The sequence below is a fragment of the Aspergillus undulatus genome (assembly GCF_047715775.1).
Source record: "Aspergillus undulatus strain CBS 261.88 unplaced genomic scaffold BDV17scaffold_2, whole genome shotgun sequence".
Lineage (NCBI taxonomy): Eukaryota > Fungi > Ascomycota > Eurotiomycetes > Eurotiales > Aspergillaceae > Aspergillus > Aspergillus undulatus.
In genome coordinates this window covers 722,417-741,446 of record NW_027396606.1, presented here as the reverse complement: position 1 = coordinate 741,446, position 19,030 = coordinate 722,417, and the positions used below count along the sequence as shown (strand labels likewise).

Here is a 19,030-nt window from a genome sequence, read left to right as displayed (position 1 = left end):
GTATTGGATCTCTACTCAACAATGGAAGCATATCATCAAGGTCCTTTGCGCGACAATAAGCCTGCGTATCTAGGTGCCTATTAATCTGAAAGAGTACGGAGAACTTACTCACACTACTCTTTACGTACTTCGATAATTCTTTCCTTCATGGAACATAAGCAAGATCGAATGAGAATCGGGCCCGAAAGAGACAGATTGGTAGTGCCTGGCTGGTATCTCACTCGTCGTGCAGCCCCGCAACTTGCAAGCTGCATCAAAAGACGAGGAGGCTGGGCCCAGCCACTCTCAACATGCAGCGCAGCGTCATCTCAGATAAAATCCCATCGTCAAATCTCCATTTCTTTTCTCGTTGAATTGCTGTTCCAATTAAGGAGGATAGCACTGGGTTGCTTTTCTCTTCCCGGGGCTGGATATTGTCGCTGGTTCTCCGTACAAATCTGACACCGCTACCTGCATACACATAGTACTACGTCCCCAGCCTCGCAAAGGCATTCAGTTTGCGCCAACTTCTCGCTTAACGTCTACACCAGGCGACAACTCCGAGCCGTTTCATCGATGAGATTGCAATCTAAGCGATCATTCAATTGAACACTCTGCTTGATCAACAAAGAGTGTACGCGCAGTACGGTATCTTATTTGTGGTGCTGGGCAGCCGCGGTGAATTGGGTATAAAGTACTCCGTATAGCATTGCTTCATTTCACCATCCCTTGAGAAAAGCAATTTGAAGTTGCGGGACTTATAACTTATAACGCATCTATAAGCAAAACACGCAGGCCTCGACAAACGGCGCCATGGCAGCCGAGCCAGCAAGCTCAGGTATATTTCCTCTTCATCAGCTTTCATCTCTGGCGTGATTAGAGGGATCATTCCGTGCGAATTTCTAACTTGACTGACGAGATGCTCGACTAGGTGCCCCTACATCCTTTGAAAGCTATGGCACATCAACCTCGCAGGACCAGACGGCCCGCGTGAGTCGGTCAGATACGGTGAAGTCATCAGGCGAACAGCATGATTGGGCATATAATCGATCTCCGCTACAAAAGCTCGAGGTGGCTCTGGGCGGGATAAGTAAAGAAGAAAAGAGAGCCCGTGCACTGGAAGCTGAAAGAAAGTTGAGGGAGCGAATGGCCGCGGCATCTGCGACACCCGCAGCCGCTCCTGCTCCAGAGCCCCGGAGAAGCAACACAAGGCCCGTCTTCCAACAACCTGCGTACGAAGACGAAGTCCCAGTCCGACGACCATCACGAAAAGAGCCAAGGTTTCAAGAGAACGGACGTCACGAAAGGCCGAGCAGCATCATCTCGCAGGAGGAACCAGAGCCTCAGAGGTCCAGGACTTCCCGTGCTAGACCGCCATCCTTCCATGACTCTGTTGCGAGTCCGTTGTTAGAGTCTCAATATGCGAGCAATAAGCCTCCCGCTGTTAAAGGCGTCAAAGGAGGGAGTGTTCCTAGACGCTCAGTTTCCATCAACCACCAGCCGGAAGAGCCTCGAATGCCCCGACGTGAACCGACTCAAGCCCCCACCCAAAATCGCCGTTCTTTATCTTCTCAGATACCTACAGCACATCAGCTTGAGAGGTCCTCCATTTCAGCTCAACCTAAAGGTCTGATGACTGGCGAACCCTACACTGTTGCCAAGGCAAGGGCTCCTGTATCTGGTATCAGCACACAAAAGACTAGACAAAATGGACCATCAATCGACCCACCAGCTGCTACTCCTGTGGCTGAAAAGATACCCGCCCCTCACGAGATACGGGACAGCGGGGAGTCCATAATACCTGGTAGCGAGGAAAGCATACAGCGCTCTCAGACCAAGTCCAAACGCCATACTGTTTCATTCAATGTACCCCCACCAACACCGCCACCATTATCAGAATGGAAGACTGCGCCTACGTTGAGGCTCGAAGCCTCCGACTTTGACTTACAGGCCTTGGATGTGGATAGAAATAAAGCTTGGTGGGAAGCCGGAACCCGAGACCGTCGAAAGAGCAGGGCATTGCCGAAAGACTACCAGAGGCGTCCTGTCCAGAAACCAGCCTGTAAGTCCTCGCGTGAGAGTATTCTCTGCACCGGAGTTGCTAACGAGTAATTTTTTGTATAGCCCACAAGCGCTTCCAGCCGTTGATTTTTCTCAAAAGCGGACCTTTGCTTCGCTACTCAGGGTTGAAGCGCGACAGAATGGATGAGCCGAACGGTCCAGTTGACAAAGAGACATGGAGGGGCTCCATCTTGATTGTTACGAAGGACTCGATATCATCCTATGAGCCAGTGCCTATGCTAAGGCTGTTTTCCCAGCCGATGGATCTTCTTCCCCCGCCGCCTGTGCAAATCAACAGCGAGGGAGTGCAACTAGCGCCCGAGTACATTGATCCAACAGCCGGGTTGATGAAGCTTGGCCGAGATGGCCGTCCTCTTTATGTCAAACCCGTGGACCACACGGAGGAGCAGCTCGATCTATCTTCCGTCGAGAACGATGATGGAATCTACGAAATGTCCCCGAGCGCTATTGACTATGGTTACAAGAAACCGATCCCTGCAAACAGGATCCACTCAGTGGACGGTGAAACGGTTGGGATATACAAAGAAATTCCTGGCTTCCGCCTCTATGCAGACCCCGGTAGAGACGTTACGTTTTGGAGGTTCAACCTTGAGATCGAGCTAGGTGAAAAGCAACAGCGGATCGCATATCGTCTGAATCAAGGCCCCGATATCGGGTTCTGGGTGCCAGCTAGGGGACAGTCGATGAATGTCATGTATCATTCCGGAAATGGGTTTACTCCCGGCGTGGATTCCGACAAGTTTTGCGGTCCGGATCCTTTGTGGCGAGACGTTCTCAATGAGCATCAGACTCGTCCGTTCCATGTAATGATTGGTGGTGGAGATCAAGTTTTCAACGACAAGGTCACCTCCAACTCCGCGCATTTTCAAGAATGGCTGAAGATAAAAGACGCCAGCGAAAAGTATGAAACGCCGCTGAATGCTGAGTTCAAGAATGAACTGGAGATTGCATACCTGGAAAGCTACTCCAGTTGGTACTCTCAGGGCCTCTTCTCCCTAGCCAATTCTCAAATACCCATGGTGAACATCTGGAATGACCGTGAGATTCTTGAGGGGTTCGGTTCATATCCAGACGAGTTCATGAGCTCCGCTGTCATTTCGGGTCTCGGTAATCTTGCGTTCAAATACTACATGCTATTCCAGCATCATAGTGTACCGGAAGAGACCGAGACCGATGAACCTAGTTGGATTGTAGGAGCTGAGCCTGGGCCATACATTAACCAGCGCAGTCGCAACCTCTTCATGTCTCTCGGCAACGGATTGTCGTTCTTGGGACTGGACTGCAGGACCGAGCGAATGGTGAGCCAAGCATCGCTTTTTCCAAGCAATGAGTGCTAACTAAATCTGTAGTGTGATGAAATTATAAGTGAACGTACGTCTGATCTAATCTGGGACCGATGCCACCGTGAGATTGTCAAGGGCGAGACAAAGCACTTGATAGTGCTATTGAGCATCCCGCTTGCTTATCCTCGAGTCGTATGTTGAATTTTTTCCGCTCTAGCAGTAGCACCAGCCACTAACATTGATTTAGGCTATGGTTAAGAATATTCTCAACAGCCGGCAGTCTCTTGGCAAGGCCGGGCTCTTTGGTGGATTGGTAAACAGACACGGCGCCAAGGTTGAGATTTTTGATGATCACTGGACAGCGAAGCAACATAAATCGGAGCGGAGGTACCTGATTGAGGACCTCCAGGATCTTGCAGCCGAAAAGTCGATTCGTGTGACAATCCTTAGGTGAGAGCATACACTACTCCCATGACAAACGCATACTGATTGTGTTACAGTGGTGATGTCCATCTTGCTGCAGTCGGGCAGTTCTATTCAAACCCGACCCTCAACATAGCCAAGGATAAGGATTACCGATATATGCCCAACATCATCTCGTCTGGTATTGCAGACGCTCCCACAACTGAGATGATATCCGATACGCTCAATCGGCGAAATCAGGTGCACCACATGGACAGCAACACGGACGAGGACATGATCCCAATCTTCACACAAGATGTCAACAACAAACCACGGAACAACAAGCGTCTCCTGCCTCGGCGTAACTGGTGCTCTATCCGCTTGTATGAACCTGGTATGTTTGAAACCTCGCTGAGAATGTCAAAATGCCCCTGAGCCCTGCTAACTAAGTACAGGCACAACACCACCCGCAACGCCAGAATCCGAGTCTCCAGCTCCTCCCGACGAACCGCGCCCGAACATGCTTCAAAGAACACTCTCACTGGGCCGCGGAGACAGACCTCAAGGCGGCCTCATCCGGCGCCTTTCCAGCAAAGGTCGACCCCCAACGAAAAATTTTAACCTGGGTCGCGCACCCCCAGAACGGCGGATGAGTATGGACAGCGCGCTCCCTCCAGCAGGCACAGGAGACTCATACTTCCCACCCGCGGCAAACGCAGAGTTCCGCCCTGGCCCCTTCCTCCGACGCCCAACAAACCTTAGCCTGAAGGCTGGCAAGAAGGCGTCGAAGCGCGGGGACGACGGCGCAGGCACATATGTCAACCTAGAGGGCGGGCTCGCCGTGACACTCAACTTGGAACTCAACCCGAAAGATCCATCGGGTATCACGACGTCATATAAGCTTCTCATCCCGGCGCTCTGGTTCGAGGGCACAGAGGACGAACCTCCCGCGATGCCGGTTGCCAAGGGTTGGCGGAAATGGCTCGGTGTGCGGAGGAACGCCTCGAGCAAACCTTCTCTAGACGAGGATAGGGACGGAGATGATGACAGGGACGAAGACGAGTATAGCGATGAGGATGAGTCTGACTTCCAAGCGCCTCAAGAGCAAACCCCTCAGAGTCAACCCGTTGGCAGGAGACCTGTATCAACACCCGCACCTCGACCCCTGAGCGACGAATACGACGAGTCCGAGCTATTCCTAGGCCCGGAGCCGGAAGCCAGACCTAGTGTGAAGCGCAGCTCAAGCATCAAGAAGTGGTTCGGGCGGTCGTGAGCGAGCGAGAAAAAGTACATACACATACACAACACACCTAATGTTTTGATGCCTTTATGCTTTTCTTTAAAACTTGATTTAGCTTCTATTTAGAGATGACTGATGATTGATGATATTATTACCACGACCCGCGTGTGTACATAGCTAGCAATGCGTTGGATGGGTTTCAATACCCTGCTTTATCCCTATATATATACCTTAGATCTTGCTAGACGCTGACAAAAGTTTACATGCGGGGTTCCCGAGTCACAGCGGTAGTAACACTGGTAAAACCCAAAACTTCGCGTATTATATGATGTACCTCGGATCTGTATAGCCTAGATCGGTAGTCACCACTTCCATTTGCCGATACATGCACGGCATCTTACTCACGGCTGTTGACCGATCACCCCATTTTCCTAACGGGGTAGGTATCTACCTAGACCAGGAACGTAGCGTGAGGGGATGAGGAGACTATGATGCTATATGGGTATCCGACTCATGTTTCCCCATGGGGCTATATAAATGGAAGCAAAGTATAGGCATGGTTGTCCGACGTCCGTCTTGCAAAGGAGGTCGTATTAATTGTACGATAATAGTGAGAAATACTCACTATCAGCATTCTCAACATCAACCGAACCACTGCTCTACTCTGTTAAAATGTTCTCCGCAATTCGCAACTTCGCCTTAACGGCGCTGGCAATCCAGACTCTATCCAGACCTCCAGCCGTAGCCGCGAACCCCCCAGCACCAGAGCTGTCATACCTTTACACGGCGTACGTATACTGCCGGGGCACGTTGATGAACGAAGACGGGCCCAAGGGCACTCGCAGGGCGATACCTATCGTTGGAGGAAACTTTACTGGACCGAGACTATCTGGTACGCCTCAAACTACTTACCCGTTACCTACACAGTGCATGCTACTGCTGACACTCTCCGCTTCGCTCCGCAGGCCAAATCCTCGACGTCGGCGCAGACTGGGGCACTGTCGATCCCAAAACGGGGATCTTCTCCGCCGACACGCGGTATAACCTACGCACTGACGATGGGGCGGACATCTTCATACAGACGTCCGGGCCGAAAGCTCCATCGGGGAACCTGCACCTGCGGCTGGTGTTTGAGACGGGCAGTGAGGACTATTATTGGCTGAATAATGTTCTTGGTGAGTTCATAGCTTCATGGTAGATTGATGCAAGTGGCGAGATGGAGATGTCGTGATTAATCTGAACCCGGGTTACATAGCGATCGGGAGTTTGACCAACGTTTACGAGGGGAATGATTCTTCGATTCTGAAGATTGATGCGTGGAATGTAAGTCGTTGGGATCTGGACCGAGTGATTTGAGCTATAATGACGAGAGTCAGTTTGCGTCGGACTGGGCTTCGGTCGATCTGGAGAATGAATAATGAGCCACATGCCTGGATGTTGAAGTCGGTGTAGTCTGGAGAACAGGTGACGAGATCATCTTGATAATCAGCCGCGGTCTCGGCCACGCACGTGACCCAGCACCATGAAGAATTCTGGCGGAATTTGTTCGGAACCTGCGCTTCCACTGCTGTTGCTTAGAGATCAAGACTCAATCCGCTTTTCTATTTCTCGCTTCTCAATCGCTTTTCTTATCTGATCTTCGTCCAGAAGACTCTTCTTCTTAGCTAATCCTGATCGTCCAGCCCTCTTTTGCTGTCGTCGTGCCTCGTCCCCACCCTTTGCCCCTCGTGCCTAATTAAAAGCCCCCCCTCCATCATTCTTCATCTTTCACTCTCTCAAAACCGCCAATCTGTTTTCCTCAACTTTTCGTCGGCTTCCTTTCTCCTCTCTTAGATCCTCTCTAGGATTCACTGTCGCTGCTGCTTCGTCAAATCGACAGAACTCGCCTGCGTCTCCGTCAGCTTTATCGAATTCGTTTTCGACGCCGCTGCGCGTCAACTCCACATCCAGAATGGTTCACACTAAAGTAGTCAGTATGTGCTCACTTCCTCTTCGCCTCTATGCGAAATGCCTTGTCCGAAAAAGCAAGACTGACTGGTCTTTGTAGTCATTGGCTCCGGCCCCGCTGCTCACACCGCCGCTATCTACCTTTCTCGGGCGGAACTCAAGCCTGTCCTCTACGAGGGTATGCTGGCCAATGGCACCGCCGCAGGTGGCCAGCTTACTACCACCACCGATGTCGAGAACTTCCCCGGTTTCCCCGAGGGCATCAACGGATCAGAGCTCATGGACAGCATGCGCAAACAGTCCATCCGGTTCGGTACCGAGGTGATCACCGAGACGATCTCGCGGGTTGACCTCTCACAAAAGCCCTTCAAGCTCTGGACTGAGTGGAACGATGGCCCCGACAACGAGCCCGCCCACACTGCCGATGCTGTCATCATCGCTACCGGTGCCAATGCCCGCCGTCTCGGCCTGCCTGGTGAGGAGACCTACTGGCAAAACGGTATCAGTGCCTGCGCTGTCTGCGACGGTGCCGTCCCCATCTTCCGCAACAAGCCCCTCTTCGTCATCGGTGGTGGTGACTCCGCCGCCGAGGAAGCGATGTTCCTCGCCAAGTACGGCAGCAGCGTTACCGTTCTCGTCCGCCGCGACAAGCTCCGTGCCTCCAAGGCCATGGCCAGCCGCCTCCTCGCCCACCCCAAGGTCACCGTCCGCTTCAACTCCGTCGCTACCGAAATCCTCGGCGAGAACAAGCCCAACGGCCTGATGACCCACCTCCGCATCAAGAATGTCGTCTCCGGCGAGGAGGAAACCGTCGATGCCAACGGTCTCTTCTACGCCGTCGGCCACGACCCCGCCACCGCCCTCGTCAAGGGCCAGATCAACCTCGACGAGGACGGCTACATCGCTACCGTCCCGGGCACCAGCATGACCAGCCGCGAGGGTGTCTTTGCCTGCGGTGACGTCCAGGACAAGCGCTACCGCCAGGCCATCACCAGCGCGGGATCCGGTTGCATTGCCGGTCTCGAGGCTGAGCGGTACATTGGTGAGCACGAGACGGCCGAGCCCATCGAGGCTCCTCACGCCAACCCTGCCCTTTAAAACGCAACCTTTTCTTCCTTCACCTACCTCGCTTCCTCATCATGATTAATCATACATTCATCTATCAGTTGAGGCTTCCGAACCTCACCCGCATCATCTCGTCTATCTCATCTAGACCGTCTTACATGATATCTTTGTCTCTATTCCTGGATTTATACTAGACTTCAGCGTTCTCATATTGAGTTTCTTTATTTCCTTACTGTTTCTGGCTCGAGTCGGTGGTGGTATGGTCTTTCTAATTCTAATGGATCAAGATCAACATCATGGCATTACATTGATGCATTCCGTTGTATGTAAATAGAAATAGAACGTGATAGAATATTTCCCATCGGGGGTTCATACGCATATCATCTTCTATCTCCCGTATTTATAGGATATAATCACTAGTGGGATGAGATAGGAGGTAGTTCCTGATTCCTCTAGTCTCAATGTAATCAGGCATCTGTATCCGCCTGAACGCCAATACCCATCATTGAGGATTACAACGCCCGTGCTGAGTAGGTTTGGCTGGATGTGACGATTCCCTGCCTTGTGTACTAATATTCGAAGAAAGCCCGTTTCGCTGCGGCGGCGGTGGTGGTGCTGACGCTGGCACGGGCGCATTTGTCGTCGCTGCAGGGGTGTCGATAGGGACATTCCCATTGCGAACCTCATGCTGATGCTGCTGACTCGCCGGTTGCGAGGACCGCTCTCCATGCGTAGGAGTACGCAAAGCAGAAAACGATTTCTGGAGGAATAGTGGCAAAGTCGCCGGCGCCGGCGCTGGCGCTGGCGCTGGCCTCGGGATACTCGTCATTGTTGTAGGGGGTTGCATATGAGCATTCCCATTCCCATTGCGAGTCTCATGCTGACCCGCTTGTTGTGATGATGCCCTTGCTTGTGTAGGAGTATTTGCTGAAGAAAGAGATGCTGAAGATGCATTCAGCGGCGTTGGGACACTCATATTCGCTGTGGGAGTATGCATACGAGCATTTCCATTGCGAGCCTCATGCTGATCCACTGGTCGTGACGATTCCTTTGCTTGTGTAATAGAATTTGATGAAGGAGATGCATTCAGCCACGGCGGTGGTGCATGGGACGGCAATGGCGCTGGGATACTCGTTGCTGTAGTGTGATGCACATTGATACCGTCATTTTGATTCTCATTGTGATTCACGTGGCCAAGTCCGTTCGTAAGACCAGATCTTGGCATTTGCGATTCGGGTTGCCGTCCGGACAAAGGTGCGTTATCAGCAACAGTGGAAGCCGTCACGGGGGTTGGATATTCGTGATTTTTGCCATCCCCATTCTCCATATTAGTATACGTGATGTGCGATTGAGGTTCTGCTCTTGGTACAGACGACTGAATATGGGAAGTAGTGGCGGAAGCAGCACCAGGGTTCGAATTCCCGTTACTCTGACCTCCGTTCGACAGAGCAGCCTCCGCCACCTGTGTCTCAGGGATCGGTCTCGTTTCAGACGGCGCAGTAACAGAAGGGGTGATGGAAGCTTCGACCATATTTGAATTACCAGGACCTGGACCAGTATTGACCTTCTTCCTCGGCGGCTCCCCACTCCCATCCACACCCTGCGCGGCAGCCCACCTCTCAAATGGATTTTCCTCTCGCCAGCGCTTCCGCGCAACTTTCGCTTTCCTCTCCCACTCCGCGTTCTCAGCCTTCCATTTCGCGATGATCCCTGCGCCCGTTTGCCGGTTGATTTCGGCCTGTTCGAGGTAGGGTCGTTTGATTTCCTCGGGAGCCTCCCGCCACATCAGACCTAATGCTGCACGAACACAATCGCGGGGTGCCTTTGCAGTGGGGTTATTTGTTGCGGCCTGGTGATCAGCATCGCATTTGGCACGGGCGGCTGGCCAAGAGTCCTTCTGGTAGAGGAGGAAGGGGTTTAGACCTGTTCGTGCAGGGCGGGGGATGGGCGGGCCGGTTTCACAGTGGACTGCAGCGAGGAGGGCTTGGTCGTAGGCGGCTCGAGAGGCGGATGTGGAGGTTGATGCTGACGTTGTAGGTCGTTGCTGGCTTGGAATATCTGGTGTGTTGGGGTTGGGGTCTAACGGAATATGTGGGGTAGAAAGAGGTGTCTCGGTTCCACTGTGCACGCTGCCATTTGTGGCCTTGGACTTTTCTGGGACGAGAGGAGTCGGGATTGAGATAGGGCCGAGAATGGAGTTGATTATTTCCGATGCAGCTCGAAGTCCCGAAATGTAAGCACCGTGAACGGTAGCTGGGTGGGTGCCGCAAGTGGCTTCGCCTGCGAAGTGCAGGTTGCCAACTGGTTTGGCCATGGAATCGTAATCTCCCGGGAGTGCCTCTGCCGCAACATAGGAGTATGTCCCTCTAGTGAATTTGTCGCTGGCCCAGCGAGTGATGATGGATTCTGAAGGATCAGGAACAGCGGATTGCTTGAAGACGTTGCGTAGCTGGCTCATGACTTCCGCTATTATCTCAGCGTCAGGAGTGCATTCCGCTTGATGGGCGGCGTCTCCAGCCATGAGAGCAATCAGAACTGGAAGTCCAGTGGTTTTCATGCAGTTCCAGAAGAGATAGAAGCGGCCTCGATTCGCGGCATAATCTTCTTGGTTCATGCTTTCTCTGTTGCTGGGTCCACGCAGGAGACCAAACATATCTCGTTCCGTGTCCCAGAATGGCTGGTCGAAGACCAATATGACCTTATTCATCACTCCGAAACCAAGTCGATCAATGGCTCCCTGTTTCCAGTCCGGCAAGGGCGGGGAGAATTGAACGGACCGATGCTTCAACGTGCCTAGCGATCCAGTGTATACAACCATATCCGCCGCAATAGAGTCGCCATCGGCGCAATGTACGACTGCTTTGTGCTTGTCTAAACCGGCGGTATCGTAGGTAATCTGAGTCACAATCTTGTTGGTCCTAACATCGAGTTTTGTTGGATAAGACCATAACCCGTACGGAACCCGCTGGTATCCTCCAATAACCTGCGAATGCTCTCCCTCGAATTCGTTACCCATGTCTTGGTCCCAACCGGAGAGGCTGAGGTTGCCAATGTTCGTGGCATTTGCATATTCAAGGTTGGCAAAGTGCCAGTTTAGCAACCGCAAGTCCTTCGAAGTCAGAGGTAGCATGTCTTGATACTGACGGACACCCTCATCCATCGTGTTACCCAGAGTCTGAAACTTCGACGCTTTAGCGATCGGATCCAGGTTGATCGTCTGGTTTGCTGCAACTCCTTTATTCAGTTTCCAGCCCATGGCCTGGCAAGCGACGGTAGCTGGGTTCTCCTCTGTCTGATCAGAATCCGCCACAGGGACTGCAGCCGGTTTGATATCTGCAGTCTTGTGGCCCACACCACGGCGGATGCGTTTCGCCGGAAGCAATAGACCAATCGTCCCCGCCGCTCTTGCCTCTTCGTACTGCCTCACTGTAACTCTGTCGCTGGTTGTTATGTCACGGCCCGAGTTGATAAGCTCGCGATCGCCCTCCGCTGTGGGCACTATGACAGCTTTATGTCGATACGCGCCAGATCGATCCAGAACATCATTGTAGAGGTTTTCGGCTGTTGCATCTCGCACTTCGTCCACCGGTGTACCATCTATATCGTAAATCGTAGAAATATCACGCAGTAAGTGGTACGAGAGCGCCAGTTGGCCTCGGATAATTTGGTCCAATGGGTTACCATGATCAAATCCAACCACTATTTGGGCGCCCATCTCAGCTTTCGGAACAAGCCCAGGGGGCAACGTAGACGACTCAAGGCTCCGCAAAGGATGTGAGTATATACGTCCTCCAATCCTGCGCCTACCCTCAAGCACGACAACACGCGGAGAACTAGAACTACCGCGGTAGTGATTAAAAAACCCCTCAAGTTGCCGCGCACAGCCTAGGCCAGCCATACCTGCTCCAATAACAACAATCACAGGGCCTTCTCTCCGGCGACCCTTTTTCGGAGGCGCCAACGCCACTGGAATCTCGACGCAGCCGAAATTTATGTATCCATTTCGCACGAGCCATTCATATGCAAAAGAAGCAAGTCCCATCCAGCGGTAGTCCTTGGCACATCCCATAGCTTCCTCTTTGGTCACACTGACCATGGGATTGCGGGTCCAGAGCCGGAGAATCCCGTTCCGTATGTTAAGGTAGACGGTGACATGAAGGTGGCACAGATGATCCTGTAAAATTTCTTGCTCTTTGTGATGAAGAGCATATGGATTGAGCCTTGACGCGTATGCGGCCGCGACGCACTGCTGAGCGTATATTGCTGTCGGAAGACGCGATGGGATGGAAGACCGTGGGCGATATCTAGTATAATCGGGAACGTCGTCAGATCGTGTAGGAGGCGCAGTTAGGGAAGACGACGGGAAATTCACGACCGTTGAAGGCGAGGTAGACTTTCCATTGCTGGAGGCAGATGGAAAAGAAGTAGTAGTGGAATCGTTCGGTGTGTTTCCGGTTGTCTCTGTAACGAGATCGAAGCCCATGTAATCAAGGTTATGGTGTCTGGCATCAATCCCATTTGGAGTTTTGCCGGACTGCCAAGAGCCTGAAACAGGGGCATCGGCTTGGGGAACATATGAATTCGTTGTCCCATTCCGGACGTCTAACCCGTTCGGCAGATTATGAAGTGACTTTGTAGGATGGCCGCGGCTGTTACCGACAGCGGTCAGAGGAAGATATGGACGGAAGGTCTCCGTCTGAGATGAAGACCCTCCTGGAGCTGCTACTGCCATGTAAGATGTGGCCTCCATCATTGCTAGCAAAGCGATTGTGATGAGGATCCGACGGACGTAACATACGAGCCCGAGTTCGACTTATATTATTCTGGAATGGCAGCAAGCTATGATGAACAGCTTAGAATGTGATTCCCGTCCATTACTGCGTTGACGCCTGATGTAGATATCAAGTCTGGACATGTCCAGTCATGGTGGGCCCACTTCTCATAGCAAAATTGTGTGGTCGGGAAGGAGAGGCTGCGAGTACAGGAGGACAGATATGTGTAATCGAAGCCTTAAAGCGCCATTAGACTAGTTGTAGATGAATAGAGATATGAATTTTCGGTTGAAAAAGAAGTCTATATGGACACAGGGCTGGACTTACTTGTAGCGCAGGTGGTGGATTCGCAAAGCCACCCTTGCAAATGGCACCACTCGAGGCGGAAGCGACTGGAAGTAAACCTGATGTGTGTTCAGATTTTAGAGAGATATGAAAGTCAATAAAGGAGTGACAAGATGTATCTGGGTGGCTTGTTTGCAGCACGTAGTCCCTAAGGACGCTATAGGGAGGGGGAATGGGAGGCCTTGATGGACTTGATCGCTCGACAGGCAAGAAAGATCTTGGCAGAACTGGTCTTCACCCCCAATGCGGCAATCCCCACCAAATGGGGCCCCGGCCTCACCCCGTCTATACCTACGAAGATATATTTTCGACATGGCCCAGCCTTAAGGTTTTTCTTGTTTACGGCATTTTATTATACTCTTCAGAAGCGTCCGTGTTTTAATAATACCATTTACCCAAATGTACAGGTCATGGCTCATGACCACAGGCTATATAGACATAGATACTTCAGAGAATCAAACCGTTGCAGACAGCACTATCTATAATGCTAACGTCGCACATGTGTATGTAGAGTATATGTCTCACCATCCGTACCGTCGCCATCTCTAAAGATGTCTGATTCATTGTCTGTAAACTCATCTCGATATGGAGACTTTGACCGTCGAGGGAAGCGGCTATCGTCGTCAATATCAAGGTCAACGTTGTCATCATCGAAGTCGTTGAATCCAATGCGCTCCTCTTCATCACGAGCGAGGGTCTTTGCCGCGGCGTTGACATTGGGGTCATCCGAGAATGCACGGTGTGGACGGTTCGCAGCGTGATCGGCCTCGAGTGAATGCCGGATATCGTCTCGCTCTCGCTCTTCCAGCTCTTTGGCACGCGCCAGGGTCCTAAAGCAATCTTAGCATCGATTGGAACAAGTTAAGATATATGTCCCCTTACCTTCTATAAATATACCATCCGGTGAAGATGCCAACAGCTATGGAGACGATGATGCTAGATATGTTCACAAGTTTTGAACCTAGGCTCATTTCTTCTCCCTTCTCATATAGAATGCGAAGCCTACTGCCAATGAAGGCCGGCACCAGCAGCTTTGGAGAGATGATGAGGGTAGCGAGTCCGTACATCAGCGGCTGTACAGTGGGGAAAGTAGAAATTGCTCCATTGCATATCGAATAGGGCAATGGGCAAAGACGAATCATGCAAAGTAGCTTGAGACCATCATACTTCAAGGTGAGCGCAAGAGCCGCAAATCGCTTGTCGCGCTCCACAAGACGTTGTACGAATTTGGAGAGGACTGTACGGGATGCGATGAAAGAGCAGGTCGAACCCAGCACCGTAGCAGAGGCATACAGTAGCCATCTGTTGCCAAACCTGAGTTAGAATATGACAGTCAAGGAGAAATTCTCGACTTACCCCTTCCACACTCCAAAGATGTAGCCGGAGACGGTCCCAAAGGTTGACCATCCAACCAATGGAGGAAATGAGACGAAAAATACACCAAGCCATATCAAAAAGAACACCAAGGCTGATTGTTCCCATTGCTCAGCAACCGGACCAAGCCATTGGAATACCCTTCCGGTAATGTATAGGAAGCCGAATCCTAAAACGTTCATCCCAATTACTGCCAGAACGCTAAGGACCTTCTGCCAAAATGTCATTTTCCGCCAAGCGACTAGTATGCGCTCATTCATTGCATTTAAACGACCCATGATTCCTTGTTTAGGCGCGGGTGTTGACCTCCGGGCAGAAAAACCGGCATTGCTCCGCGCGTCGGTCGTAGCTTGACTCCATGGCGGACGGGCGCCATCGCTCAGGGGAGATGGTGACCGAGATGAAGTAGTTGAGACAGACAGAGCCCGTGCGGTAGAGGCGTAATCTGCGGGCATTGTGGGAAGATATTGTTGTAGATATAGATTATATGATGAAATGATAATGTGGAGATCTGCGGGCGGGTCGGCGAGAATGGCCGACTGCTGCGTCACTGGTAGTGGTGACTGCAATGCTTTGGCAGACTAGGGGCGCGTATTGGGTATGCTCCGAAAGATTTGATAATAGCAAAGGAACGAGCCGATGAGTTGTCAATCAGAGAGGGTAAACGGTGACCCTCAGCGCGAGTTGGAACATGGGTGAATGGAGGAATTGATGAGAGGTGGTAACATCAGCTGAAATCCAGGTTGCCTAGTATTGCTTGGGCGCCAGAAGCGGGGGCTGAACGATTGTCGGCGCTGTTGTCAAGCGTTACGGGCAAGGCCTGCAGGAAGAGGAGAAGAAGAAATGAGAGAACAAGTTGGCGTTGTGGAAAAGCTCAAGCCTCGAGCAGCAGCCTTCAGAGTCCATGAAGAAATAAGGCGGAGCATCAGTGACGAACTGGCGATGATCGAGACCCAGCGGTAACTTTAGTACACAAAATTACGACAAATACAGCCGGGGACAGCTGACTCTGGCTGGCTTGGTGTCAATATCAGTATCGAATTACGGAATTATATCTCTGAACAGCACAGCCACAACCCGTGAACATAGCTTGCTACTCCTTGAAACAAGGTTCTCTAAGGGAAGTAGTACGGGTATCTACATGTTACGGAGTGCATCATGATTTGCTTGCCTATTATGAACCCTAAACTAATACTCGCCAGTAGTCTTGAACGGTCCGTATCAGATCATGATGCTGGATGTTATCATCCTTATCAACTGCGGCAGATCAAGATCCTCAGGCATCACCGCCAAGGAACGGAGATGTGGCCTGAGTTTCCAGGCGAGAGTAAATAAAGTGACAAAGCACTGTAGCTGGGTTTGAAGACTGGAAGGCTTCATGCCCGGTATCGCATCTCTGGACATAGACAGAGTGGTCCAGAACTGTTCTTCTCGACTAGCGCGGTGTCATTCAGCTCGGGGCGCTCTAGGTAATTGTTGGGCGGGTCTCAGCCTATCGACCGTCGAGTCCTCACTTTCTCATTCTCATCTCATCTCATCAGCTTCCGCTCCCTTGACTTCTTCCACCTTCCCACCTCTCTGCCTTCTGCTTTCTAGCCTGCTGTTCGTTGTCCTTCTTTGTCCTTTGATCTTGTGCAATATTTAGCCTCTTTTTACTCGTTTATCTTGCTCGCTCGTTCATGGCCCGGTGCGATGTGAGCATTCGTGGACCGCAAGCTGTCTCCTGTCGCATAACAATCGCTCTTCTTTGACGACCACCATTTCGCCTTGGACCTCTTTCGTCTCTTTAATCTTCGAGAAACTCCAGTCATCAAGAGGAAGATGGACCGCGAAATCTGAGATCCTACTTCGCCTGCAGCCCATCCTCACAGCTCAACTACCTTGCGGACTCTTTATCCTCCTTTTACCCCACATCTCGCTGGCTTCCCCGACTCCCTGATCCCGCGCTGCCTACCCTCCACCACCCCCCCCCCCGGACCGTCTCGACCCTTGTACCATAGTTGGCACTCCAATAATCCGACATGGTCGCGGAGGAGCTCCTGGAGGATTGCCTCCAGATCCTTCAGGATAAATCCCATGATGAAGAAGATCAGGCCGAGAAGATCGAGGACTTTCTCCGGGAGAAGACCTCGTTATCAGGGCCATCGCTCGAAAATGCCGTCCTTGACATCCTCTGGCGGCATCGAAACCGTACACTACCGGATTCTTCCCCGCCGCCGCCTCGTCACACAGTCATTCGTCGTTCATCCCCTGCTCCTTGGCAAATGGCCCGATCGTCCACGCCCCTGTCACCTCATTCGAATCTTGGAACAAGCCCTGGAAGTACATCATGGTTACAGAACTCTCGGAGCGGCCTTCCACGGCCAGCATTATCCTCCACGGTTTCGCCATTCACATCACCTCGTCCATCACCTCGGCTCGCTTTGGCCCAGCCTATACCGCACTCTCCCAACCTGAACGCATATGAATTCTCAGAGCAGAGTCAGGTGTCGGATTTTTACCCTGACTTTGGAAGTGATAGTAATGTGGACTGGCTGGTGGCAGACGACGCAATAAGCACAACCTCATCAACAGGCGGTTTGAATGTCCATGGAAACTTGAGTGCCACAGCACCAGAGTTTGTTCCAGACATGAGCCCTCACGATATCCTGCGCACTGTTCTTGGAGACAAACGATCCAACGACGAGATAGAGACCGCTCTAGAAGCGAACGGATATGATCTAGGTGCTACCATTGCCGCTTTAACCCAAGGAACCGATGAAGGGGCGGCCTCTAGCATGCCAGACGACAGCCGCGTTGTAGTGGGAAAGTCCATGTCAATGGAACCCCACAGAAGTGCAGCAACTCCAGTCCACAACCGCAGTCCGGTAGTCTGCAAGTACTGGCTGTCCACTGGCCAATGCCTCCGCGCTGACTGCCGGTTCAGTCATGACCTGACCAGTCATCTCTGCAAGTAAGTTTAGTAGACGCCGTATAAAACCTTTGAAGCACGGTGACTAATTACGACACGCCGCTTCTAGATATTGGGTAATGGGAAACTGCCTTGCGGGCGACGGATGCCCGTTTTCTCACGACCCCTCGGCACTTGTTGCAAATCTTAATATCGACGGCAATCCCTCGGGTACGTCGGCGGGTATAGCATTCCAGGTGGACAATGCACCGGATGCGTTTCCTCCTCTACAGTCAACACCCGGATCAACCGATCAGTGGGGTGGACACCTCGGAGGCAAATATCCAGGATATCTATATGGCGTGCCAGGCGCCAAAAACGCACCCCATCTTGGAGGCAAACGTAACGGAAGTATGACAAGTTTATCTCGCCCTCACTCAAGGCCAGGAAGCCGCCACCAGAATTGGGAACTCAACCCCACGGCTCTGTCCGTTGATGACCCAGACGCTTTCCCTACCCTTGCTGCCGTCAACGCAAAAAACTCAGGAAAGAAGAATCACGGGAGGAAGAACCGTGACAATAACTCAACGAGAGACAACGCACCTACCTCTCTGGCAGATGTAGTCCGCATGTCTCCATCCCCTGCGCCAGGAAAGGGGAAATCTGCGTCTAAGCACGGCCGTGAGACCAAAGGACGTGAAAATAGCGCCGCTGCGCAATCTATACCGGCGCCACAGCACATTCCGTGGCTTGAAACCGGCACTCGAACCAATGAACAATATATAAAGTATCGCACAGAAGCAATCCGTCACGGCACAGTGAGAAACAAGTTTCTCCAAAGGTTAGTGCAATGCAAATGCCGTCTAGTGACTAGCTAGCTGATCATTCCCAGTGCTGCGCAGGCGTGGAACAGAAACGACGCCAGGGCAGCAAAAGCTCTATCTCTACGCGGCCAAGCGGAAAACGAAGCCATGCGCAAATGTCACCGCGAAGCCGCCCGCCAGCTCTACGAAGAGCGCAACAAACACCTCCTAACCGCGGGCCTAGACGACGCATCCGAAGAACTCTACGTCGACCTACACGGCCTCCACCCCGAAGAAGCCATCGAATACCTCGAGAAAATCCTCCTCAAACACGCCCGCGAGGGCCGCCGCATCATCTACGCCATCACCGGCACAGGCCACCACTCCAAGAACGGCAAGGACAAGATCGGCAAAGCAGTCAAGGCCTGGCTGAACGAGTGGAAGTACCTGTTCCGCGAGTTTAGCGTTCCCGGGGAGCGCGGCGGGTATGTTGGTGGTATCTTGGGAGTTGACCCATCGAGCTATGATAAGGCTCTGGCTAAGAGCCTTGAGGAAGGTGGTGATGGGGATGAAGCTGGTGATAACCAGCCTGTTCTTACGATGGGTAAGATTCAGCTTCTGAGGAGGGGAGATGTAGAACCACAGTGACAGAATACAATTTATATTTTCCATCTTGTGCCAGTAAAATAATTGTAGATCAGCCCCTTCCTTACTACTGGCGACACACTGGAATTAGGGTTTTCGAGGATAATGATTTGTCTATTTGGCGCCTTGAATTATACAATCGTAGCTGCTGATTCCATTTCATATCGATGGCACGACCGCATGATCGGCCAAATTCTAACACA

At 51.9% G+C, this 19,030-nt stretch overlaps 6 protein-coding genes across 6 annotated transcripts; 4 read left to right on the top strand and 2 right to left on the bottom strand.

Moving 5' to 3' along the window:
• Positions 1–617: 617 nt before the first annotated feature.
• BDV17DRAFT_68729 (uncharacterized protein) lies at positions 618–5,239 on the top strand. The gene is made up of 7 exons (XM_073764970.1): positions 618–817; positions 911–2,041; positions 2,104–3,359; positions 3,411–3,536; positions 3,592–3,794; positions 3,845–4,140; positions 4,202–5,239. Exons 1-7 carry the CDS (start codon positions 793–795, stop codon positions 5,017–5,019), a joined length of 3,855 nt encoding a protein of 1,284 aa, XP_073620681.1. The 5' UTR covers positions 618–792; the 3' UTR covers positions 5,020–5,239.
• A 206-nt stretch (positions 5,240–5,445) lies between these two features.
• Positions 5,446–6,514, top strand: BDV17DRAFT_68720 (DUF3237 domain-containing protein). Its single transcript, XM_073764969.1, has 3 exons — positions 5,446–5,878; positions 5,952–6,161; positions 6,242–6,514. The coding sequence occupies exons 1-3, from the start codon at positions 5,659–5,661 to the stop codon at positions 6,340–6,342; spliced, it is 531 nt and encodes a 176-aa protein (XP_073620680.1). The 5' UTR covers positions 5,446–5,658; the 3' UTR covers positions 6,343–6,514.
• A 282-nt stretch (positions 6,515–6,796) lies between these two features.
• trr1 (thioredoxin-disulfide reductase TRR1) lies at positions 6,797–8,266 on the top strand. Its single transcript, XM_073764968.1, has 2 exons — positions 6,797–6,959; positions 7,034–8,266. The coding sequence occupies exons 1-2, from the start codon at positions 6,938–6,940 to the stop codon at positions 8,029–8,031; spliced, it is 1,020 nt and encodes a 339-aa protein (XP_073620679.1). The 5' UTR covers positions 6,797–6,937; the 3' UTR covers positions 8,032–8,266.
• Positions 8,267–8,382: 116 nt separating this feature from the next.
• aof2 (putative lysine-specific histone demethylase Aof2) lies at positions 8,383–13,367 on the bottom strand. Its single transcript, XM_073756352.1, has 2 exons — positions 13,098–13,367; positions 8,383–13,024 (listed from the first exon to the last, which is right to left on the bottom strand). The coding sequence occupies exon 2, from the start codon at positions 12,749–12,751 to the stop codon at positions 8,501–8,503; it is 4,251 nt and encodes a 1,416-aa protein (XP_073620678.1). The 5' UTR covers positions 12,752–13,024; positions 13,098–13,367; the 3' UTR covers positions 8,383–8,500.
• Positions 13,368–13,485: 118 nt separating this feature from the next.
• Positions 13,486–15,420, bottom strand: BDV17DRAFT_250630 (TVP38/TMEM64 family protein). Its single transcript, XM_073756351.1, has 3 exons — positions 14,472–15,420; positions 13,998–14,417; positions 13,486–13,945 (listed from the first exon to the last, which is right to left on the bottom strand). Exons 1-3 carry the CDS (start codon positions 14,942–14,944, stop codon positions 13,603–13,605), a joined length of 1,236 nt encoding a protein of 411 aa, XP_073620677.1. The 5' UTR covers positions 14,945–15,420; the 3' UTR covers positions 13,486–13,602.
• A 449-nt stretch (positions 15,421–15,869) lies between these two features.
• BDV17DRAFT_250625 (CCCH zinc finger and SMR domain protein) lies at positions 15,870–18,852 on the top strand. The gene is made up of 3 exons (XM_073756350.1): positions 15,870–17,442; positions 17,510–18,220; positions 18,272–18,852. Exons 1-3 carry the CDS (start codon positions 16,511–16,513, stop codon positions 18,828–18,830), a joined length of 2,202 nt encoding a protein of 733 aa, XP_073620676.1. The 5' UTR covers positions 15,870–16,510; the 3' UTR covers positions 18,831–18,852.
• Positions 18,853–19,030: the final 178 nt, after the last annotated feature.